General features: G+C 38.3%; 1 protein-coding gene across 2 annotated transcripts in view; it reads left to right on the top strand.

Moving 5' to 3' along the window:
* POLR1D (RNA polymerase I and III subunit D) overlaps positions 1 to 25,593 on the top strand; it is a 46,171-nt gene extending 20,578 nt beyond the window's left edge. The window contains exons 2-3 of one of the 2 annotated variants that reach the window (XM_017537509.2): positions 6,015 to 6,089; positions 23,866 to 25,593. In XM_017537509.2, coding sequence (XP_017392998.1) covers positions 6,015 to 6,089; positions 23,866 to 24,133 — 343 coding nt within the window. In that variant the 3' untranslated portion in view covers positions 24,134 to 25,593. The remainder of the gene's footprint in view (positions 1 to 6,014; positions 6,090 to 23,865) is intronic. The other variant, XM_017537510.2, reaches the window with a different exon arrangement.
* Positions 25,594 to 25,991: the final 398 nt, after the last annotated feature.

Here is a 25,991-nt window from a genome sequence, read left to right as displayed (position 1 = left end):
GAATGAAGTGGGCTTTTGCCCACTTATAATGAAGCAAAATAATAATACTGGAAGCTGAACAAAGGCCATTTATCTCTGATCAGTAGCTCACTAAAGGGAAAAATGTTTTCTAGATCTGAAACCTTCCTGAGATTTTCAAGCAGCCCTAAAGGATCAAAGTCCTCAATCCTGACAGAAAAGATTCCTGCTCTGCCTCATTCTGTGTCTTTGGTCAGTGTCTGTGGTTTCCCAGTCTGCCCTAATGTTTGATGACACTAAGGATACGTGTTGCTGTTGTGCCCCTGTTCGTTTGGCCACTGCAGGGGATTGCTCCCTCAGGAGCCTGTAGCTATTCATTTTTTTTTTCATTACATTTACTTGCACAGTGACATACTGTCTTTTTCTCTTTTCTCTTCTTTTCACCTCCTTTGTCTTTCCTCCTCTTACATTTCACCCATCATCATCTATTCTGGCAACAGTTGCAGTATTTTTATTTTTAAATCCTTGCATTTGTGTCATGTCCCACACATACCCAGAACCCATTTATTCCCCAGATCTTAACTTAGTACCTACCATGTGCCAGGCACAGAGAAAACTAGGTTGAAAAAGACAAGTTCCCAGACCTCTAGGAGTGTAGTCAAGTAAAAAATAGCTATCATGTTTCTTGTGCTTCTTATAAAATACAGAACACTTGATTCCAAATCGAATACCTAATTTTATCCTCATAACAACCCCATGAGGTAATCATTATCATCACTGCAAAAAGCAATCTGCAGTATCTTTGTCTTATTTTTCCATCAGTGCTTAAAATACTACTTTCTTCTGTCTCTTTAGTTCATGTGGGCATGAAATCAACAAAGGATCTCATTAATCTTCCTTTCAAACTCATGTTCTTCTATCACCTTCCAGTCTTTTACCAGCGTAAGTTCTTAAAAATTTGACACCTTTTCTCATGATTTTAGTATAAATGAACATTGGAGCTCCCTCCTAGATGATCCATTATTTGCTTTCAAAGTTCATATATGGCTCTTTATTTTATATGCAGTCCCTAACAGCCTCTTCAGGGAAGAGCCCTGTTCGCCATATAAATCACAGTACCTTATATTTAGCAAGTGCATGATATAGATTAAATTTAACTAAATGTACAGATTAATTTCTTTTGCCTCTAATTTATGTCTGTGAATAATTATTTTCATTTCCCAGATGACCTCAGCGTTCCTATTGAGTTTTACCTTGTCTGTAAAAATGCTTTTCACAATTAGAATTTTTTTTACCTTTCTTTAGAACTGATACATGACCCCAGACAATTTGATATTTTACTGAAGTTAAATAAGGTTATTTCTAAATTTTTGTCTATGTCTGTAATCAAAATACTAAGTCATAAAGAACCCAGACTTTGTCCTGAGGTTTCTACAGATCCCTATGACTACTAAACCACTAGTTACTACTGGCAGGTTATGAACCTATAAGCAGTGGTTTGCAGATGTTCAGAGTGATTTGATCATTTGTCCATATTTTTTTATCTGTGATCTGACATCAAAGCTTTACTGAAGATCAAGTAGATGGTTCCATATTTCTCTCTTAAGCTTTATCACTCCATTATGAGAAGAAATTTAGATTGCCATGGCAAGGTTTCTTTTACATATATGTGGACAGCTCCACAAACATAAACATGTTTGCCTTCAGCACTGATAATGTGTTAGGCCTTTTAGATGACTTCCCAGTCAACAGCAGCAAATGGTGCTGTAGTCATTTCTGCCAATATTGTAAGAAGTCTCCGTTCTTGTCACCAAGTCATGCTTGTTTGAACACATCAAGAAGAGAGTACTCTTATTAAATGATGTATTGCCTATTTGGAACCTGTTTTTCTGTCCATGTGACAGATACTGTACTCTACAGTTAGCTGATCAAAGGAGACTTTTTAAAGACAGAGAGACACAAATGAGGAAAACTTTCAGCCTTATGTTCCTAGCTTTCCTTCACCATCGCACAAAGATGCCTATAGCTCCATCTGACTGACTCCGTCATTTTTTTTTTAGCAGTTATTTGAGATTTAGCTTCTCTGATTTTATTTCTTTAAAATTTTCATTTTCCTACGTTCTTTATTATTTAATTTGCCTCTCAATTTCTGGTGCTTTATTTCAGTTGCCTTCAATTTCTTGTTATCCCCTTCTGTATACTGGAACAGTTAACCCTCAGTTGATTAAAGTGATTAAAAAGAAAGAGACCCAGATAACTCAAAACTAATTTGTTTGACTTTGGATTTTGAGATGATTTTGTAACAGATTTGCGTTCCCACTTGGGTTTTATTTAAGCTGCTATTGTGATCAGTTGACATTCCTCAGGCATGTACCAGCTGGCTAATGGAATGAACAGGCAGGCCTGGGGAAGCTGGGCTAGGATGGAAAACTGGCTGGAGATAATACACACATGGATCATTGAAAATTGATTGTGGTTTGCTCCTGTGCCCAGAAAACCTTCTGCTTAATGACCCAGCTCTCTTGGGTCTCCATGGAACTTAGTACAGTATTCTAATATAATTAATTGGTTTTACAAAGAAACCTTCAAGATATTGAAAAGAATCAAGTATAAAAAGTAGCATACCAAGCACTAAGTTTATATCTGAATAATTTTTTACTTTTTTTTTCCTTTTTTTATATCTGAATAATTTTTTAATTGTTCAAGTTCTGTATGTACTTAGTTCTTATGTATTCTATTTGCTTTTCCTATATTTTAATTAGTTTACACTTCCTTCATCGTCCCATTAAAAACTATCTTGTTTCATGCACATTGAAGTTTCATGATCTTTGATAATTTAAGTATTTTGTTTCAGTGATAATATAGAGTAGAAACTGGATTTATAATTTCCTTACCCAAAAATTCATCAATGAGATTTTAGAGGAAACAACAGAGGCTACAATAGTGGGGAAGCTGCTACTTTTTCCTCTTAATTTTGAAGGTAGTGATGCTGTTTTTTGAAGGTAGTGATACTGTTTTAAGGTCAGAATACACAATTGCTAGAAATTGTTGTTTTCTTTTTTGGAATTAAAGCTCTGTAGAGGGAGCTTATGCAGGAGAATTTTGGGTGGGAAGTAGCGAATGCTCAACATTCTTAGGAGAAAATCGTGATCAGTCTTCCTTCATTCCTTCCACCTCTCCAGTATCAGCCTGTCCCCCAGTTCTCTTTGAATGAATGCAGGAATGACACTCTGTTAGGCCTTTTTCTTTTCCCATTCATTTTATTTTTTGCCTTTTAATGATAAACGATTTATCCAGGATTTGCTGTGCAGATGTTTGTGGAGGAGATGGTCTAATAGAAGGATCAGATGATACCTAGCCTTAAAAACAGAGGTTGAGTTTTGTTTGCTTTGTTCCTCTTCCTTGTTGCCCTCTCCTCCCTGATCATTAGCAGTGTTCCTTTGGGCAAGTTAGTCAATGTCCCTGAATATCACTTCCACATTTGTGAACTGGTGGTAATAACTTACGGTTACATAGGATGGTACTTGGTATACTCAAAGCTCTATATCGGCATTAGTCGTTGTTAAACCAATTGCAGATACCTAACTTGGGTAGATCCCAACCATGGGAATGGGTCACTCTGCACCACATTGGCTGTGGACAGCGGCTAAGCCCCCTTTACCTGTGGGAACACTGCAGACCAGCTGACTGAGCACCCTTCTGCCCAGTCTCTACTTCTCCTTTTATGGTCTTTCATCCTTGGTGAATCTGTTTCACCGCAGGCAGTCTTTCTCATACATATACCTTCTTTTCTCTTTGATTGTACTCATAAACCAGAAGGCATCCTTAAGTGTGCCAGGTAAAGTTAATAACAGTGCTGGAGGCAGTTTTAAGTAGAATTGAAACTAAAGAAGAGTCACTGTCAAACTTCATAGCTCTTGAAAGCACCTGGAATATGCCTTCAGGGTCTCTGCAAGAATCTTTACTGAGTATCTTCTGCAGCTAGATGTATAGCATTTCAGCTGGATTCTGACTCAAATAAGCCTCTGTAGTCTGGTCCAGAAAACTAGGCAAACATTTTAACGTAGTTTTTATGGGAAAATGCATTCTAGTTTATTTATAACTGATATATATTTTGTTCATAATTGGGGAACTGCCACAAACAGTTTTTTTTCCTGATTATTTTTGACCATTTATTTTGACAGAAGGAGAGCACATAGGTGGATCTAAGTATGATTGATTATCTCTTTGTATTTTGAAACTACCACACTAATTTATGGGAAAGGAAGAGGCATATTTGGAATATTTACACACTTTAATTTTTTTAACTTAAATCTATAAGGGTGAAAAAGGATCTCTTTTGGAATTAGGATAAATTTTTCTTGAACTACTGTAAGAGACAAAGTCCCCAGATTATTTCAGCCGGCCATCTCATTATTCTAAAGAGCTGGAAGAAACAGCAAATGTGGTCATCAGATGCACTTACCTCGTGTGATTCCGTAAGGCTGGGCTGTGAAACCTGTGATTGAGGAAGTCCAGAGGGTAAGAAGGTACACCTGTCAGTAAATAGGCAAGCACATCAGTTCCTCATTGGCCCGCAGCAGTGGGCCCTCCCAGGAAGGATTGATCAGAAAGTGTCAAGCTGCTGAGTTAATTGAAAAGACATCTTTCAAAGATCTCAGTAAGAGTTTATTTAAAAATGGTTATACAAAATCAAGCAGATGTATTTTTGAAGATTAAGAAGTGGTGAAATAGTTTTAAAGCATAGTATTAAGAATATGGAGGTAAAAAATGAGAAACAGATGAAAAAAAGTTGAAATTGTTTTCTTTGGTGGGTAGGGCAGGATAATGTAGAAGACTGGTATATTTTAAGTCTTTTAAATAATACTTGTCTTTTTAAGTTATGTGCATGCTTTACTTTGATAAAAATCAACATGAAATAAAACATTCTTGTAAACAAACAAAATGTTAATATCATTTGAAGATTAGTGTATGGTAGTATTATAATAGTATCTTTATAACAACAAAAAAAAATCACCTTAAAACTCATCTTACTGTTTTGATAACATCCCTCCAAATGTTTTTCTTTTTTTTTCTTTTTTCTTTTTTTTTTAGAGACCAGGTCTTGCTAGGTTGTCCAGGTAGGTCTCAAACTCCTGACATGAGGTGATCCTCTCACCTCAGCCTCCCAGAGTACTGGGGTTACAGCCATGGGCCACCACACCCAGCCCTCTCCAAATGTTTTTCTATGTAACATATATATGTAAATAAATTTGAAATTAAGATTATTCTACACATACTCTTTTTTTACCCAGCTGTATATACTGTATATGTTATGAGTGTCTTTCTGTGCCAAAAATTCATTTGTCTTCATTTTTAATGACTGTCTAATCTTCTGCGTATGTGGATATGTCATGATTTATTTAGCCAGTCCTCTATTAGTAAATACTTAAGTTTTCTGCTTTTTTCTTTAATTGTTAACAAGTTGTTTGAATATCCTTGTACATAGTTTTGCATACTTATTTGAATATTTTTATAGGACAAAGTAAATTTCTAGGTTAACTAGTATGTACTGTTCTTAAGGTTCTTTATTGGGTTGCTGGATTGTCCTCAAGAAATGTTAGTCAGCTTCAGTCCCCATTAGGAGAGAAGAAGGTATCCATTTCTCTACCACTAACTAATGGGCGGAAACATTTATCCTTGTTGAGTTCACTGGTATTCCTTTGATTAACAGTCAATTTGAACAATTATGGATATATACATATTCAGCTGTTCATGTCTGTTGGTTATTCAAATAAGAAAAGAACATTCTTATATTAAAGATGTATTATTTAGCTGTCTCATATCGAAAATATTTTTTTCAGTTCGTCATTTTTTTCTCTTCAGTGTTGCTTCTCTTTATTAATAGTTTCTTTTTAATTTATGTGTTCAAAATTATCAACCATTTAAAAAACAATTTGCCTAGCAATCATGCCTCAAAAATTAGTTCCTTTCCCAAGATCATGGACCTGGAATGAATTGATTTTCAGAACTTAGTGGGGTGCCTGCCTCTCAAATGTTTTCCTTTTTCTTATCAGGAAAGCCATAGAAGAACTGCTTAAGGAGGCAAAACGTGGAAAAACTAGAGCTGAAACCATGGGACCCATGGGTTGGTAAGTTCTTTGAGTAATCTTCCTTAAAACTTAAGAAAAAAGTCTTAGCTAGAGATATAAATATGTAAATCTTTAGCATATAGAGGAAAGGTGAAACTATGGAAGCAGAGGAAATCACTCAGAGATGAGTGTAGAGTAAGACACTGCTGAAAACTGAATATTGAGAAACTCTAATAGCATGAAGAAATGGGCAGCGGGTGCATATGGAGGATACGCAGTGTGAGTTCACTGTCCCTTTAGTTCACAAGTATTTAGATACTACTGTGGCCAAACTCACCTGTGCGAGAGGAATATTATGTTGGTGTTTATTGTTTAAGAATTTCTAGTTTACTTATAGTCCTTAGTAAATTAAAAGTTATTTTAGGAAATTAATTTTGACTGTAAGCATTTTGATTATGTGACAATTCAGCCGTGTCGAATTAAAGATTACATTTGCAGATTATGTACAAAATAGAGCTTGTTAAAGCTTAATAATTCATTGGCCATTGGTGATCAATTTTATTAAAAAAATTTTTTTAAAAACCTTAATATAGGCTGGGAACAATGGCTCATGCCTGTTGTCCCAGCACCTTGGGAGGCCAAGGCAGGAGGATTGTTTGAGCCCAGGAGTTCGAGACTAGCCTGGGCAACAAAGTGAGACTCCATCTCTACCGAAAAAAAGAAAAAAAAGACTGACTTCTACTCTTATAGGCACTACTTTAGTGATGCCATTTGCATTTGATAAATATGCTGAATTTGGATTTTTTTTTTTTTTGAGACGGAGTTTCACTTTTGTTTCCCAGACTGGAGTGCAATAGCATGATCTCAGCTCACCACAATCTCTGCCTCCCAGGTTCGAGCAATTCTCCTGCCTCAGCCCCCTGAGTAGCTGGGATTACAGGCATGTGCCACCATGCCTGGCTTATTTTGTATTTTTAGTAGTGATGGGGTTTCTCCTTGTTGGTCTGGCTGGTCTCAAACTCCCAACCTCAGGTGATCCACCCACTGCAGCACCCCAAAGTGTTGGGATTACAGGTGTGAGCCACTGCGCCTGGCGGAATTTTTTATCTACAGTTAAAAATGTACTGCAATGGAATAAGGTAGGTCATTAAAAAGAGTAAAATGTAAAAATGTGATGAGAGTAGAAGCTAGACTTCTAAACATAGCTCATTTTATAAGTTTGACTTTTAGAACCATGCACATGGTTTACCTAAAATACAAAACAAAAATTAAAATAGAGGAGAAAGATAATACCTAAAAATCAAGCAAAATAAAACATTGACCTAATAAGCCATTGAGTAGATGACTTAGCTACATAGAAACTATTTCAAGTGATCTAGAATTTGACTATATTTCCAAAAGATAAAAAATTACTACAAAAAAATTGTTTTCAGTCATCATACTGTTAGTAATAATACCAGTATTGCTATTCTGAAAATATTATATATAGGATAAAATAAGCGGTACTTTCTATATATAAACACCAAGGCTTTCCATGTTAAAAAGCTACAAATATAAAATCCAAGAAATATAAACCTACCTATAATCCTAAATTTGAATTGGAAACATCAGTATGAGGTTGTACTAGATTTTCTCTTAAAAAAGAGAGGGAGAGAGAAAAGTTTTTTCTAGCTCTGTTCACAGAAAAGGCTTAGAAACAATGACCCAATAGCAGTGAGCACCCCTGGTGCCAAAATTGTGTTATGTAAATATCATTTCTCACTGAAAGGGACAGGGATCCTTAGAGTAAGAACTGATTGCCAACCTGCAGGAAGTGCCCAGGTTTAGCCAAGCTGCAAAGTTAGAGGTCACAGTCCCCAAGAATATTCTCACTTCTTACACCAACTGCAAGTTCAGAGGATTCTCCCAAACTACCACCGTTAGCTTCAGTAATTCGCTGGAAGAACTCACACAATTCATGAAAATCTGTTATACTTGTGGTTAGTTTATTACAGGGAAAAGATACAAACTAAAATCCGCCAAAATAAAACAGAAAGATCTGAGTCTGGGAGGAGTCCAAATGTGAAGCCACTGTCGTCCTGTGCTCCATGGAGTCAGGACATGCTACCCTTCCAGCATTGGTGTGTGGTAAAAGGCATGGAATATTGCCAAGCAAGGACGCTCACCTGAGCTTCAGCATTCAACGTTTTTATTGGGGCTTCATTACATAGGTTTGATTGATGGGTGGATGGATGGACGGATTACGTGACTGATCTCAGTTTCCAGATTGACTGATAATCATATAACCCACAGCTCTCACCCTAAGTCACATGGTTAGTCTTTCTGGTGTGGCCAGCTCCACCCTAAACAAAGACATTTCTATCAGATGTGACATAGATTACTTTCTGGAAGCTAAGGCAAAGGCCAGCACTCTCTTTGGGCCAGACCAGACTTTTCACTACATGGCAGGAAATGTATAAGAGAAGCTGGAAAATCTTGTCATACCAGAAAGCAAAGAAACTGTCAAAGACCAATATATTCACATCAGAAAGACTCAAGACCCACTTGAAAGGTTTCCCACTAGTCAAAGATGAGATAATTTGATTTAAAAAACAAATTATTAAAACACCTAAAATGTGTTAAAATCTATAAGGTCATAGTGATAATCATAATGAGAAACCTGGTAGTCCCTTTTATAGGATGCTAGGGAACCAAATCACTATTCACAAAACTGATAGATAGGAAGAAGTAAGCATTTATTACCCTGTTCCCTGTACAAATGATACTTCAAAGTCACTAATTAATTGATGAAAGAAAACTTTACAGAAGAATTGTAACTAATACATATAGAAGGATTATAGAATAATATTATCATCATTTGAGTTTCAACACATTCTTCAATCCTCATACCACAAAAAAGATTCAAGAAGATCAAACCACCATCTCTGGGGCATTCTTGTCAAAAAATTGAACCTGAATCTGATCAAGTCTCTAGTTAGAAATATTAGTTTGCAAGAAATACAGAGGGCAGAGGAACATGTTAAATGACACCATAAGGCTGCAATCACAAAAATCCAAAATGTGAGAAATTCTACAGGACAAAGAACTCAGTTTCTTTAACAAATGCATTACAAGGAGAAAAGAAAGAGGAATATCCTATGAATTAATAGATTTGAGGAACATCAAATAAAATGGGTACCTTGTTTGGATCTTTATCCAAATTAACTGTAAAAAGTCATGAAACAATTGAGGGTATTTGATGATAATAAGGAACTGATGTTGATTTTTTTAGATGTGATAGTATTGCTGTTATTTTAATTTTTTTTTTTTTTTTAGACGGAGTTTCACTCATGTTACCCAGGCTGGAGTGCAATGGCGCGATCTCGGCTCACCGCAACCTCCGCCTCCTGGATTCAGGCAATTCTCCTGCCTCAGCCTCCTGAGTAGCTGGGATTACAGGCACGCACCACCATGCCCAGCTAATTTTTTGTATTTTTAGTAGAGACAGGGTTTCACCATGTTGACCAGGATGGTCTCGATCTCTTGACCTCGTGATCTACCCGCCTCGGCCTCCCAAAGTGCTGGGATTACAGGCTTGAGCCACCGCGCCCGGCCTGTTAATTTTAATTTTTAAAAGCCATGATCTTTTAGAAATACATTGTGATATATTTATGGATGAAATTATATAATGAAATAATCTAATGTGAATGAGTCAATCTGTCTACCATGTGTAATCATCTTAGCTTCAGTAATCTATCTAGTAAATAACAGATATATTATTTTGAAGTGAATACTTTTAAAAAATGCTCAGGTTTAATTTTGAATATTTATATTAATAGATATAACCCACATAAACAAAAGCTCTCTGGGGTATCCTCATATTTAGGAGTGTGAGTGTCAAATACCCTCAGACCACAAAGTTTAAGAACCACTATTACAAGACAATTGAAAAAAATATTTTTCTTGTCTTATAGACTCATGGGAAAGTGGGAGGGTGGTTGTGAAAATCTGGTGAGATAATGTGTATGAAAACACCCAACACAGTTCCTGGCACGTAGCAGCTAGTTAGTAAATATTAGTTAAATCTGCTCTTCTTTCCAGCCCTCCTCTGTCCTTTACAGAAATAAGGTGCCTCACTATTATAAGTCAGATTAGTACAAACTTTTTAGGCACAGGTTGCTTTGGTTTTGGATACAAGGCTGGACCTTCATCAGGATGACAGTAGTCACTGGTCTAATCTAATACCTATTAGAAAGACTTAGCATAGGGCTAAAATCATGCAGTTGATAAGTGAGTAGAAAATATCAATCATAGTTGTTGCTCTGTAAGAAGCATTCAAGGGAATTGGTTGCTTCTAGCCAGCTCTCCAGATAGATGTTATTTATCCTAGCAACTTTAGTACCACTTATTGGCTTAGTAAAACTTTCTGATAGTGAAAGAACTAGCCTATCAATGCTAGTTCTGCTCTCCCTGGGGGAAGTTACCGTGTGTACCAGACTGTCTTGAGATTTGTGTGGACGTTGATGTACTCTTCGGGAATAACAGCAGTTAGGTTGGCAGTTCCAGGAGTTACTGGAAGGACCAGGCTCTTTCCAGTTTTCCAAATCTCCCAATCATGGGGCGTGACTCTTTTCTGCATAGTCTAATACAGTAACAGACATTGAGTCCACATTTCAATTAGCAGAAAGGAAGAAGAAAAAGAAGGAACACCTCTTCCCTTTAAGAAAATTTGCCATGGCCGGGTGTGGTGGCCTACACTTGTAATCCCAACACTTTGGGAGGCTGAGGCAGACGAATTACTTGAGGTCGGGAGTTTGGGACCAGCCTGGCCAATGTAGCTAAACCCTGTCTCTGCTAAAAAAAAAAAAAAGAAAAAAAAAAAAAAAGAAAAATTAGCCAGGCATGCTGGCATGCATCTGTAATCCCAGCTACTCGGGAGAAAACAAAAAAGAAAAGAAAACTTGCCAGAAGTTGCATGTACTATTTCTTTCTTTCTTTTTTTTTTTTGAGACAGAGTGTCACTCTGTCACCCAGGCTGGAGTGCAGTGGCGTGATCTCGGCTCACTGCAACTTCCACCTCTTGGGTTCAAGCAATTCTCTGCCTCAGCCTCCTGAGTAGCTGGGATTGCAGGCACCTGCCACCATGCCCAGCTACTTTTTGTATTGTTTTAGTAGAGATGGGGTTTCACCATCTTGGCCAGGCTAGTCTTGAACTCATGACCTTGTGATCCACCGACTCCAGCCTCCCAAAGTGCTGGGATTACAGGTGTGAGCCACCGTGCCCAGCCTGCATGTACCATTTCTACATGTACCCCATTAGCGAGAATTTAGTCTGATGTCTACGTCTAGACTTAAAAGTATTTGCAAAACAAAATGTATTGAATACAGTAATTTTGGAAACCTCTTTGATGCCTGACTTATGGAAGACACTTGGGTTCTTATATCTGCTTCTGAATTCAATCTATTGTAATATGTTATTTTGGCTGAAGTATATGAAGAAAATACTACCTTACTTACCTTATGTATTTTCAAAAGGAGGAAGTATTTCATTAACTTTTTTGGAAAACTGTAGATATTCTTCTTTGATACTACATCAGAACTTTGCAAGTAACTCCAACAAGTAGCAGTTTCTTAATTTTCTTTTAATAATATGAATTTTTCCTATTATTTTACAGTAAAAGCCCTTTATGTAATATCCTTGTACTTTGGCTGGATCTTCTGCTTATTCTTGATTTTGTAACATCGTCATCGGTCATCTGGAAATATGGGCTCACTGAGTTATAAAGCTTCCAAATGTTGACACATGTCATTATATAATATTTTTAAAATCACATTTGTAAATATCACTAATCTCATCAGATAAGTCTTTTAAGTATTAAGGAAACCTGTCAAGTTCACAGTTTACCAAAATTCTCATTTCCATTCATCTGGAAGCTCCAGTTGTATATTGGCAACGAATACTGTGAGTTGTTTTCCTTGAAGTGACAGGCTCACCCACATCTGACGTCCGAATAACCAGCTAGTTCACTTTGCCACTCAGTCACACAAGTACTTTTACTTGAGGCAGACACCATTATCTCAAGTAACAGAAGTGCTTTGTTTGTATTTCCCGTTTATACACATACGTTATTCAAAAGACAGATGCTCAAGGGTCAAAATTTAACAAACTTGTTCATTTTTACTGCTTCGTCAAGGACACTCTCAAGTAAAACTGGCCATTTTTAACTGGAAGCGCATGGTGGTAAAGAGTAGAATGACCACTGGTACAGCTTATCATCACTGCCTTGATTCTTGCCGCTGTTTTACTTGTTGCCTTTGCACCATCAGTGCAAATGTCAACCCTGTGGAGAAAAGCAAATTATATCAAAACTATGGAAACAGCTTTGACTTTGTAGATTCCCTCATTAGTCTGGAGGACCCTCAGGGTTCACAGGTCACACAGTGAGAACTGCTGCTTAGACAGGTGCCAGCAAGCAAATGCAGCAAAACAAGGACAATAGGAGGGAAACGGAGACAAAGCGTCATTTTTTGAAGATACGATGTCTAGTCTTAGTGGTTCAGCACAAGATGAACATTCAAAATCAATTCCTTGTTTGTACAGTCAATAGCCCACTAGAAAATATAATAAGAAAACAGGAAATTGTGTGAATATATATGTTCGTGTGATCTGTGTAATATATTTACATGTAATATACAAATGTATTAATTTTTGGCTGAACCATGTGAAAATTGATTGTAGGCATCTTGATACGTAAGCCCTAAATTCTTCAGCACACAGATCTCAAAGACATTCTCATACATAATCACATTGTAATTATAGTATCAATGAAATTAATGTATAATTTCATGTCATCATCTAACATCCCAAAAATGTCTTTTATAGTGGTTGCTTTTTTGTTTGGGATGCAGATTCAGGATCCAGGCAAAAATGTTCCACATACTGGATTTGCCTGATTATGTTTTCTTGATTAGATTCAGGTTAAACTTGTTTGACTGGAAGGAATATTACAGGTGATGTTTTTATACATCTTAATTACAACAGGTCAGGAGGACTTAGTGTCAGGTTGCCCTTGGTAAACCTAGTGACTACTGTACCAGATCTCTTCATTACTGTATAAAGGTGCAATTTTTCAGCCAAGATATTTTTGGGGGGAATGAGATGAGAGTATTACATGCTCAGATATAATAATGGTCTGTAAATTTATAGTAATTAGTATAACATTAGGTAAGACTAAAGACATTAGTGAGAGAAAATAGAGAACCAAGAATGGAGACCAGGGGAGGAAGGAAGGGAGCAGAGAAGGAAAGAAAACCAAAAAAAGAATGGAGACCCACATATGTATATGAACTAACTGTGTGGAAAAAGGTCATTGTTTATACTGGTGGCAAAAGGGTGGATTATTTAGTAAGTGGTGCTAATACAATTGACTATTCATCTGTAATACTGAAAATTAAAAACTAAACATACAAAATATGAATCTTACAGAAGAAAATATAGGCTAATTTTGTATAATACTGTCAGAGATAAGGTAGAAACATTCCTTAGCCAGGCACAAAACCTAGAAGCTATGAATGGGACATGGCAGATTCAACCATGTGATAATAATAGTGAACTTCGACATAGAAAAAGATACAACACAAAAAGTTAACTTGTAAAAAGCCAAGTGGTAGACTGGTTGAAATTATTTGCCACATATAACAATGGACTAATATTCTTAATACTGAAAAAGCTTCTACAAATCAGTTTATGAAAAGAAAACCATCTCTCTCTGTCTCTCTCTCTCTGTGTGTGTGTGTGTGCGTGTGTGTGTATCAAAACTACAAATGGCCAGTAAATAAACATACTAACAGACATTTATTGAGTACGTAGCAGAGCTAGGCACTATTTTGATACTCATGTATCTGTAAACAGAATGACAAAGATTCCTGCCCTCTTAGAATTTATACTCTAATGAGGGTGGGAGTGCATGCGTAGATATTTATATTCCTCTTATATAGCACTTAAAGTTTACCCATTAGATTGGCAGAAATGAAAGAGGCAGTAATCCAGTGGAGGTGACGGGATGTGAAGGGACGTGGAAAGGGGTGCTGTGTGCACTGCAGGAAGTGGTGTGGTCTGCTCTGTGCAGGGCCGTGGGCAAAATGTTGAGTCACAGTTCTCTGTGCCTCTTTACCCAGAATCTCTGCTCCCAGTAATCTCACTTTCATAGAACCTCATAAATATGTGCAGACCTAAGTACAAAATTATTGTAGCACACTTTGATAGTAAAAAAAAAATGGAAACAGTCCAAATGTCCATAGATAGGAGAAATGCTCAAATAAACTGTGGTACATCCTACTACGGAATATTTCACAGTCACTGAAAAGAATTGGTCAGCACTGTGTGAATCCTTGTGAGAAAATGTCTAGTATGTATGTGAAAAACCGAGCTGTGGACCAATGTGTATAATCCTCTATTGGCCAGGTCAGGGAAGGCCGTGGGACCCTGTAATGCATAGAAGTCTGTGAGAAGTCAGGCCTGCTAACAGTGAGCGCTAAGGGAAGCATGAGAAGGGGGAAGTGCTCTCCACTGTGATCCTCTGCCAGGGGCTCTTTTACAGTAATGTATGACAAGTATGTGTTCTATTTATCACTTTTTAATAGAGATTTTTTTAATGAGAAAATAATCTGGAGAGGTTTTTAGAAATACAGATCTCCTTTCCTGCCTCATTCCTTCTGGGAAGTCTAAGAATGGTTCTACAGGCTTTTTTTGTTGTGTGTGTGTGTGTTTTTTTTTAAAGCTTCCCAGAGGATCTTATCAACTAAGTTTGGGAAGCACTGCTCTGAACAATTGAGCAAGTCAATCCCATGAAGACTTGACTTCATTAAAGAGTTTATCTACTTTTCTCTTTCTCTCTCTTTTGTAATGTTTACATTTTGACTTTTTATCTGTTTTGCTCTGGAAGCAGGAATCTCTGGGTACTTGGTTACTGCAGGGGAACCTGTTTTTTCCTAGCCAGTGTTCAGTCCAGCAGTTCAGCACACCCAAACAGATATGGGCTCTGAAAGGAGGTCTGGACCCGTGATAACCGTGGCTTGCTTCTACTCACTGGTGCCGGTCAGAGGGCACCTGCCCTCCATCTGCTTATCCTGGAAGATCACCTGGTTTCCATTTATTTAATAAGTGTGTGTGAGAAACTTTTAACCACTAGTCATTAGTTCCCAAATTTATCAGCACATTTGGAATCGCCTGGAAATCTTCAAAATATACTGATGCCTATGCCCTACTATCAGTGATTATGAGCTTGGGGTGTAGCCTGGGCTTTGGTGTTTAAAAGAGATACCCAGGAGATTCTAAAGTGCACACAAATTTGAAGAACATTTTTATAATCCCTTTTTTATTAAAAAGAATGACACCAGCCTACTCTGTAGAATTCAGAACAATCCTACACCTTGGCCAGGGGCAGACAGCTCCTCTGCACTGAAATAGCACTTAGGTAGCCTGACCAGGTGTTCAGCCACGAGAGTCTCAATCCCGTCACTATGGAGTGGACCTTCTTGGACAGTTCTTAGAAGAGTAGCAATCTGTTGTTCACTAGTGACCATGGCCTCTTTTTTTCTAAGTATCTAGAAGACCTTTTATCTGCTTTAAAATTTCAAATAGAACTAGAGTGAGTGATATTATTTTTCATTTTGGATATTCTGTAAGAAATAGGTGGTTGAGCAGATGCCAGAAAGAGATTGCTAAGCTAAAGAAAATGCAAGTGCAATGCCATCTTTTATTTTATAAAGAAAGAGACCATTTGGTGTTACATTCTTCCTTGGATGTATTTCAGCAAAAGAATCTCTTCAGAAGCTGTTGTTGACAGAGGACTTAGAGAAGCTGAAATATTGGCTCATATGACTTCCTTTTAGTCAACATAAAGGAATTTATAAGCATAAATTTCAGAAATTTGCTCAGCTTCATTGTCTACAAAGCTGTTTTTATTCTGCTCACATTCATTTTTGCTTATCTACTGCCTAATATTGAGTCTAGTGCCTGTGGAACTTCAGCCTTATATGTGGAAAAGCTTATATTTTGGCAAAATAAATCCTAAAGGTTGAATTGAGAGAAAATGATTCTTGAGTTCTCTTAACCCATTTGTTTTAAGGGGAATGACATTTTTTGATGCTTTTCTGTTTGGATTGAGAGTCAATCTAGAGATATGGAAGAAACTTACCCATCTTGTTCTTCTAGTTTATGTCATCAATTGTTGATTATTGGAAAGCAAATAATTTCTCTAGTCTTTATCCAGACATGTGTTTATTTGTTTATGTGAATATTCACTAGGCGCCAGTAGGTATGTTAAGAGGCCAAACATGGACAGCAGTAAAGAAGATTCATTTTCCTGGCCTTAAAGTTTTTAATCCACTAGGGGATACAGATAAACAAGCAGGTGATCACAGTGTGGCATGCCATGCTGACTGTGTTAGAAACAGTGAAGAGGGGAGCAAGGGCTCATATCTCAGACAATTCATGGAGGAGGCTATTGGCAATATTTTTAGGCCACAGAGTCCAAAGCCTTTATACGTAAAGAACGTGAGGCCCAAAGAGGAAAAAGCCCTGGCTACTCAGTCGCTGATGGGACTATAACTTGGCTTTCCTATCTGTCACGTAAGACTCTTTGTGCGACATCACTTCTCTCTGTGGGTTATTGTCTGATAGCATGCTGAAATGCCAACGCTTACTGCCCCTGCTTCCCACATTCCTTTCATATCCAGTTATGAAAGTGAGTGAGAGAGCCCTGAATGTGTTACTGTTAGAGCACATATCTATGTAAATGATTTGCGTTGCTGAGGGAGCTGGAGGCTGAGAGATTATAGCCTTGCAGACTGTCTCACTGCGCTACTATTCATATATCTGCTTCTGAACTTCAACTTCCCCTACCTTCTGTCCCTCTTGGTAGTCTCCAAAGACAGACACATAAACAGATAGGTTGGTATGTATCTTTGCTATAGGGCTTAGCATAATGCTTTGCATATATCAGATATTTAAATATATATATACACACATATATATACAGATAAACATATGTCAATGATATTCCGTTACTTTTAGGTACAGTGTTAGAGACAGTCATTGAACCCCCACCGTGAGCCTCTGGACTGTTGTACACAGAGTAATTAAGGGTTAATAGTTTAGTAATAGGGATTATAACACCATCAAAGCATTTTTCAGGTGGCCACATGCTGAGGCATTTGATTGCCAAATTGTAAACTGTAGCACCATGGGTGGTTATGGTAGTTGTGGCAGCATTAAACGGCAAAATAAGTTGTAATCAACCACAGCATCAAGTTAACAAATATTCCCCTTGTTTCATGAGGAGTTGGGAATGGAGTTAGGCCTCTACCTCAGTAATTTTAGAGGCACTATTCCAGACCTACATCCATGAGAGTGCAAAGACATGTCCAGAATGGAAGATGTGCTGTTTGCTAGTATAGGAGTGGATTTGTCCACAGAATAAAAGAACGAATTGAAGTACACTGCATGGAACCTTGTTTCCATGACTCCATGGTGTCTATTCCCTAACCATAAGAATATTTTTTGTGACTCCTTATTTCCCACTCCCTGTTTGACTTCACACATCTTAGAATCAGGCGTGTTTAAGGGACTCTCCACCTTTGTCCTTGGCCGTGTCGGTGACTCTTCTGGGCTCCTGAGTGGCCTGCTGTCCTTAGCAGACCTGTCACTGTGTGTGCATCTGCTGCTTCATGCCTGTCCTTGAGGAGGAGCCTCAGCTACAGTGTGCTGACAAGCTTTTCACCTGCGATTTCATTCTTGACTGCTCTGTTAATTGGCCATCTGGTTAGACTGCAGTGAGTCTTTCTCTGCTCTACTCCCTCTGCCCCATTCCAGACTCCCTGGTTCCAATCTGGCTCCACATTTTACTAGCTTGGGATGTGGATAAGTGCTTTATCTTTTCTTTTCTTTTGGATGATGGTTGTGGAGATGAAATGAGGCAACACTGGTAATGGAACAGCACAGGGTAATCGTGTCTTCAGTGTACCCTGCTGGCTAGTGATCCTGTGTCACTCTCAGGTCCCATTCATGAAATATTTTAGAAGCAAAAGGTGGCAGGTCTAAATCTGTGGAAAGTTAGATACTACTACCTCCCTCCTTCAGCAAGAGAGACAAAAAAGATGAAAAGCGTCTAATCCCAGCCCCAGTCTTCGTCTCTCCAGTGGCAGATTCTCGAGCAGTCAGCCTTTCCCATGGCATGTGGAAGTCTTCCTCACAGCTTCTGAGCCCACAGCTTTGAAAGCGAAGGAAATTGCTTTCCTTTTAAAGTTTAACATAGATAGAATGTCAGATATCAAATCTGACAGTGTGTCATTGGTACTTTCCAAAGCAGACTTAACCAGTCTCATGATATTTAGGGTTTATATCCATTTATGTTGTTAGCACCTTAAACCTGACCTGGCTCTTAACATGTGCGCTAGCATAACTTTCTAGAAACAAAAATAAACTACATATTAAAATAGCCAGGGTGAGAAAGTCACCCTGCAAGTCAGAGCTAAGGCAGGAAAGCAGCTGCCCTGTCCTGTGGCCTCCTCCAGTCCTTTTTCCAGCACACCTTTGGGGCCTAGTCAGTGACAGATGGTACAACACAGCAGGCAGCTGTGGCCCTGTGATCTTATGCTCGATTGTAGGGCTCAGATGGTTACCTCAAAGCTGATACGAGAAAAGCAGGGAATGGTGGAGTGTCTAATGCCAGCTTATCATGTCATCTCAAGTACTGCAGGGGTTCGGGGAAGCAGGAAATGGCAGTAAGAAAGTTTCCTAATGTGATGAATGAGCAGAGAAAACTTTTCTAAAGAGGTAACATACAGAGCATGAGTAGAGGATCCTAAAACTGGAAGGGACTCTTGAGTCCTACCTACTTCAACCTTTAGTTTTACATCTGAGGACAAAATCCTAGAGGATTTGTGGAACAGCTGGAAATATAAATGATAAACTCAGAGGTAGTATGTAGTAGCCCCTTGATCCCTATAGCAATGCAGAATTGAGATAGCCTGGAATCTGAAACTTTCACAAATACAATTCTAACCATTTAAGGTACCAAAACTTTAAAAAATTCTAACCCTTTTTTTAAGTACCAAAACTTTTTAAAATTTTAACTCTTTTTTTGGAAACTTGTAAAATATCTCATTAACTTTTAATTATGGCTTTTTTCTTAATCTTTTCTTTCATAGAGAAACTTCTGATATTCTACTCTGTTTTTGATTAACTTATTATCACAGGTGATTCAGGCTTTGGGATGATATTTTGAGTTGCCATCTTGGAATAATTCTGGATGTATTAGCCTATTTGAGAACTGTATGTTCTCTTTCTTGTGAAGGGATAGTAAATAATAATGTAGGTCTATCATCCTTTGTCTAAAACCATTCTATCTAAATAAGTCTGTAATTTTAGATATTTTCACATTTTACAAAGGTATTACAGCACAGATAGCATGTACTACACCCCCACCACTACCCTGTGCTTGTTCAAATGGTATCATGTCTTTAGCAAAACATATGAATGTGTATATTAAATGGGATAAAGACTATATAAATAGCCCAGAATCGGGTCAGATCAAGTTTTGCTGGCAAACAAATTTTGGTGTCATAAAAATAACTTGGTTTTAATGGATTTTTAACTTTTGGAATTAGGAATAATAAACCGTGGACCTGTAGGTAACATTTGTTGCAGTTTGCTATACAGCTAGTGCTCGACTTACGACCACGATTGGGTCAGACAGACCGGTCGTAACACGATTTGGTCGTAAGTTGAGTAGGCTATATGTACAGTACTGTGAAATGATGTTATAAAAATCTTTAAGTCATATTTTATCATAATTTTATTTCATTGTTATATATCATAATTTTCTTTGTTCATTTTATGCCATTTGTATCATCTCTACATCATTTTGTTTCTTACTTTTACATTCGTCAGGTTTAAGTAAAACACTGCATTACCAGTACAACTGGCTTAATATTTGCAAAACATACAAAATTACAAAATACAGGTGCATACAAAAATATAAAATATGGGTGTAAAAAATACCATAGGAAATACTTTCCCAATTGCAAAACATATCAAAATATATAAACATGTACGAAACATTTTATTGGCCGCTGGTGCTTGGCTGCGGATCGTTGATGTCATCATCTGAGGCAACAGTTGGGGTTACCGGAGTTGGTTTTTTCATAAACATGGTGAGCTTTGTCTGAATTGTATGTTTCTTCTTTTTTTCTTCATAAATTTCACGATACGGACGAAACACATCATGCGCCATCCGTTCAATCCTTGCAAATCATTCAATGTTGGGGTCCATTGCTTCGAAATGTATAAGAAGTTTATTCAGTAAAGATAAACCGTCTGATAATTCCTTAGTGGTGAACTTTCTTTCTGGCTCCTCCTCTTCTTTCTCTGCTTCTCTTCTTTCGCCACTCTTTCTTCTTCCAGTTCAATTAGCTCTTCATTTGTAAGGTCTCCGGATTCTTTGTCTAGCAACTCTTCGACATCTTCCATTTCACACTCCAAAGAAAGGTCTTTAGCGAGTTTTACTATTTTTTCCTGAATCATTTCAAGTTCATGTTCACTGTCAAATCCGTCAAAATCATTAACATAGCGCTTAACACAATTTTTCCAGATGCCATTCATGCACTTTGTCGTCACAGCCTCCCAGGCAGTAGCGATATTCTTGATACACATCAAAATGTTGTAGTGTTTCCAAAAATCTGCAGTGGAGCAGTCGTGGCTAGCGATTGTGGTCATAAAGTCGAATGGTCATAAGTTGCATAGGTCGTAAGTCAATCAATACCTGTATGCCACATACCATGCTTAATGCTTTATGCATTATCTCATTAAAGCCTCACAATAACTTTATATGGTAGATACTTCTGTTATTCCCATTTTGCAAATGGGGGAAATGAATGCAAAGAGGAGCTAAGTAATTTGCCTGTGATCACACAGCTAATTAAATTGCGGTTTGAACCAAAGCTGAAATTAACTAAGTGCCTGTATGTGTCAGGCATTGTTCTGAATACTTTACGTGTTCTCATTCATTTGATCTGCATGCAACCCTTTAAGATAGTCGCCATTATTATCCCCCCTTAACAGCTAAGAGGCAGCAGGGAGATTACATAACATGCCCAAAGTCCAGTCTGAAAGATAGTGTGTTTCCAGAGCATGTGTGCTCAGCCACTGTCTCATGCAGTATGATTTCTTAGCAATGAAACAACTGGCTGTGAGAGTCAGCAAAATTAATTTCTGCCTTAAAGGCCAGAGAGCCTTTGGTTTTGATGTTGCGTCCTTATACTTGGATCTGTTCAATGCAAATTTTGGAATTTCTTTACACAACATTATTTATTGTACTGTATGTACCTTCACATCTGCTTGCAACTACTGTATCTCATTGCCCTGCCCTATGTATTTGTAGAGTGTGGATGAGCACTTGTCATCACTTCTAAAATGTGCACTGGCATGCCTGGGAGATGGCTGACTTTCAAACCCCACCTCCACCCCACCCCAGTAAACCAAGATCCATTCAAGCCACCCTTGGCTTTTCATCTAGAATAGAATTCCAGCCATAACCAACGCTTAAAAACGGCATCTCTGATGTTAAAAGAGATGTAAATGCCAGTGTTCTTGTGGAATTATTCTAGAAAACCATCTCATCGTCTAACTCTTTGGGTCACTATGTTGAGTCAGTGGGTTACACTAGCAGTTGGAAGATAGGTGCAGTCCCGTCTGCCTCTTGGCATGAATGCTACAGTTAAGTAGCAGGGCTTTGCCCCCCTCAAGGAAGCATTTGGTTTTAAAGATGATCTGACATTGCAGATAGCAAAATAGAGTGGAATTCACCAGTAGTTACCAAAGGTTTCATTCTGAGATCCTGGACGACCATCACATCTGAGGAAAGTACCTTTCCTTGTTGTTTGATGCAGAGAAGAACTGGCCAGTTTACTACCACTGAGATGGCCCACTTCAGTGAAAATACCCCAGAATTCTTCTGTAGCCCTATATATCCAAGAAACATATGTAGTTCCTTTGCCTATAAAAAAGATTTTGCTTCTATAGTAAGCACCAGGTCACCATTGCCACAGATGGGCCCTCTAAGCTTTTTACTTTCTGTGATGAAGGGGAGTTTTTCCTGTAGGCTGTCAGTGTTATGCTGTTTTGGAACATGCCAGTGTATAATACTGTCTGATTTCACCAAAGCAGCACCTGCATTCAGTAGTACCATCAGACCCTGCAGGAGCACTCGGCTTGCCTCTCATCACGTGCCTGCCTTCCTGCACACGAGTGCCCTAATGCCAGCATGCCCCCAGGAGGTAGAAATGTCTTTACCTTGAGACTACTAAGGAAGCATGACGCTGGTGTACTTTTTCTGGAAGCTCCGTGAAGCTCTGTAGCTCGTACCCGGCAGTACATGCAGAACTGTTTTTCCTTTGTTATCGCCTTTTTTTTTGCCCCTCATCTCATTCACTGGGGCTTCTAAACTCCAGAGCTGTCACCACCTCTGAATGTCCCCACTGTTTCTATTGCACTCCACTGTCCTTCTCTAAATTTAGTTTCCTCCTTGTTCTAGTTCGTTCCTTTGTCACTTTTCTGGCTTGACCATTAAACAGGCACAGCACACTGGGAGTAAACATTGATTCTTGTCAAATATTTTCTCTGTCCTTGAAGGCTCAAGAGCTACCTACTTGCAGCAGGAGGCCTTTTCTTTTTTTTCTTCCTTTTACTTCCAGATTCGGTGCCATTTTGGCTTTCTGAGGTGGTCTGAACTCTGTAAGTGATGAATGACTGCTTGTGCTTCCCCTGTGCAGTACTAGTCCACACAGTTCCTACGGTGGAGTGTTGTTGGCTTGATTTTAAAGTGCTGTGTGGAGTTCTCTGTAAATCACAATTTACAGAAAGGTGGCTATTCTACCTGCATTTTTGTTTAATACCAGCCACCCTGAATAACATGATTTTGAGGATCAGCGTACTTGTAAAGTAGCCTATTATATGGCAGATACTTCAAGACCAAGAGAAATGCAAGTTCTCATTTGTGTAGGGTCATCATTTTGAAAATGAAAGATTAACACCTGAAAAAGAAAATAAATAGTATTAAGATCTTATTAGATCTCTAAGCGTGTAAATTAGCAGTTTGATTGGCTGCAGCCTCTCCTAGGTGAACTTGAATCATGAAGCTACTTAAATATATCCTGTAATGAAATTCACGAGAGCAGGAGAGTGAGTAAAGCTCTCCTCCACAGAGCATAGCCCAGCATCCTGAAATAGAAATGTAAAAATTTTTTTAAGTAAAAGATTAGTGCATATTTATAGATTCTTTACACAGTTTTTTTTTTTTTTTTTTTTTTTGAGTAGATCATTTAGCTCCTGTATTTAAGATTCAGCAGAATATACTTTTTTGGCTCCTTGAAAAGGAACAATTTTCACTATCTGGTAATAAAATGCAACACAGAATAAATTTAATCCAAAACAGATTATAGTCAAATCGGGCACCTACTAGTTGAAAGAAAATATTAAGTGATTCTGTTAATTCACAGTGTGGTCAGTACTGGTACATATGAACTTCAGCAGGAAATTTAGTCCCAGGAAGGAAGAAAGATTTAAAAAGTGTTCAGACAGGGCCTAGGCAGTCTTGTCTCAAGAATTCAATCGTCTTGATTTTTTTTCCCCCTGGTACTCAGAGTTTACACTAGGTGGCATGCAAGGAAAGCTAACAAATTCATAAACTCGATTCTGAGGGAGCAGGATTCTTTGGTACTAATCACGATAGTGGGTCCAGCTTTGGAGTTAACCATTTGATTTGTGATGGTTTTTCTTTTCTCCCCGCAACCCCAGGATGAAGTGTCCTCTTGCTGGTACCAATAAAAGATTTCTAATTAACACAATTAAAAACACATTGCCCTCTCATAAAGAGCAAGACCATGAACAAAAAGAGGGCGATAAGGAACCAGCAAAGAGCCAGGCCCAGAAAGAAGAAAACCCGAAGAAACACAGAAGCCATCCTTACAAGCACAGCTTCCGTGCCCGAGGCTCCGTCAGTTACTCCCCACCACGGAAGCGGAGCAGCCAGGACAAGTACGAAAGGCGGCCCAGCCGGCGGTGAGGCCAGAGCCAGGGCCAGCCAGCCCTGCGGGCTCCGTGCTCCGGGAGGGGTGTGCAGAGAAGGCGTTAGCTGGCAGGGCAAACATCTGAGAATGACTTTTACAGTAGATCCTTTGTTGTTCTTAAAGAGGCTGCTGGCCACCGGCAAAAAATGACCTAGCAACTCTTCCAGGAAACAAGGACAAAGGAGGATGTCTTGGCAAGTTAAGCTACTTCTGTAGTGTAGTAGACGTGTTACTGTTTTAGTCTATCTTGTTTGGAAGTGCGTTTCAAAATATGTGTAGAATTTAAAGTTTTCAGAGATTGTTAAAACTAGTTCCAATTTTTTGGTCATTTCTCAAAAAAAAAAAAAAAACACACTTATAAATCGTATATGTTACTTTTTGGGGGTATCAAATTTAAAATTTAGAAGTCATCAGTCCAGTGACCATATTTATGAAAAGCTGTAGCCCTCCAAGGTCTGGGAATTTATCAAGAAACTCTTTGATAGCTCTGCATTTGTTTCCCTTTAGGTAAACAATGTAGGACATCCTCAAAGTGGCTTTGAATTTCATGCTCCACTTCAGTTATCAGAGGTTAAAAAATGGGTTCTGTTGTTTTCTGTGCATTCTCAAACTCATTTATTAGAACAATTTTTCTATATTTAATTTTTTTAATATATAGGTTTTAAGTGGTGCTTTAAAAAGATCCCTCACAAGTTAAAAAAAATTAACAGTTCAGTGCTAGATCTTACCAGCTAAAGACTTACGATACCACTGTTGGTATAGTTGTTCCAGAAATCTTCATTTTAAATAGAAGTGTTTACAGCGTCTTCTCCCCCACCCCCCAGTATTGGTTTTCAGTACCTGTTTTAACATATAATTACAAACCTTTCAAACCTGTATTCCTTCTTTACACTCAGGAAATTGTCACCAAGCGCCCTCCTCCCCAGTCCACAAAAGGAAGAAGATGAAGATTCTGTCTCCCTGTTCCCCTCCCCAGTTTTCCAAAGCATCTGAGCATATGCCTGGCTGTCCCCAGATCATCACCATGCCACATCCCTGCTCCCCACTTCCTGTCAGCCCAGGAAAGGCCTTTCTACATGCCAGAAAGAAGTACATCCGAAAAGTTAGCTTTGGGGTATTAGAAACTAGAATAGACTTCTCCACCACGGAGCTGCCGTGCCACACCCTCAGCCTGCTAGGGAGTGACAAACCCAAAGCATTTTAATCCACCCCTTCTCCCACCCCAGATCCCAGGGACTCATTCTGCGACTTTGTAACCACAGTCATTCCTTTCAAACACAGAGGAGGAATCATTGCTTCATCTGACTTTATTCAAATATAGTAATGCATTAGCCAAAATTATTTGTGCAAAATTTGAAATGTTTTGTATTTAAAATATTAGAAATAGCACAAAGTCATGGAGTTTTTAAAAATTGTTATAATTAAGTAAAAATAAAGCTGAATTGTGTCATTTGTCTATGCATTCTGTATTTTTTTATCTTTTATTTATTTATTTAGTTTGAAACAGAGTCTTGCTCTGTCCCCCAGGCTATAGTGTGATGGCGCGATCTCGGCTTATTGCAACCTCTGCCTCCCAGGTTCAAGCGATTCTCTTGCCTCAGCCTCCTGAGTAGCTGGGATTACAGGTGTGTGCCAACATGTGTAGCTCATTTTTGTATTTTTAGTAGAGACAGGGTTTCACCATGTCGCCCAGGCTGGTCTCAAACTTCTGCGCTCAGGTGATCCGCCTGCCTCAGCCTCTCAAAGTGCTGGGATTACAGGCATGAGCCACTGCACCTATTCTTGCATTCTATTTATAACACACTAATGAATTCATTATTCTTTAAAAGGAAATGACTGAAATGAACACATTTT

This window comes from Cebus imitator, unplaced genomic scaffold (genome assembly GCF_001604975.1).
Source record: "Cebus imitator isolate Cc_AM_T3 unplaced genomic scaffold, Cebus_imitator-1.0 Scaffold103, whole genome shotgun sequence".
Taxonomy (NCBI): Eukaryota; Metazoa; Chordata; class Mammalia; order Primates; family Cebidae; genus Cebus; species Cebus imitator.
Note: the sequence above shows the minus strand (reverse complement) of the source record. Positions and strands in the feature narration are given on the sequence as shown.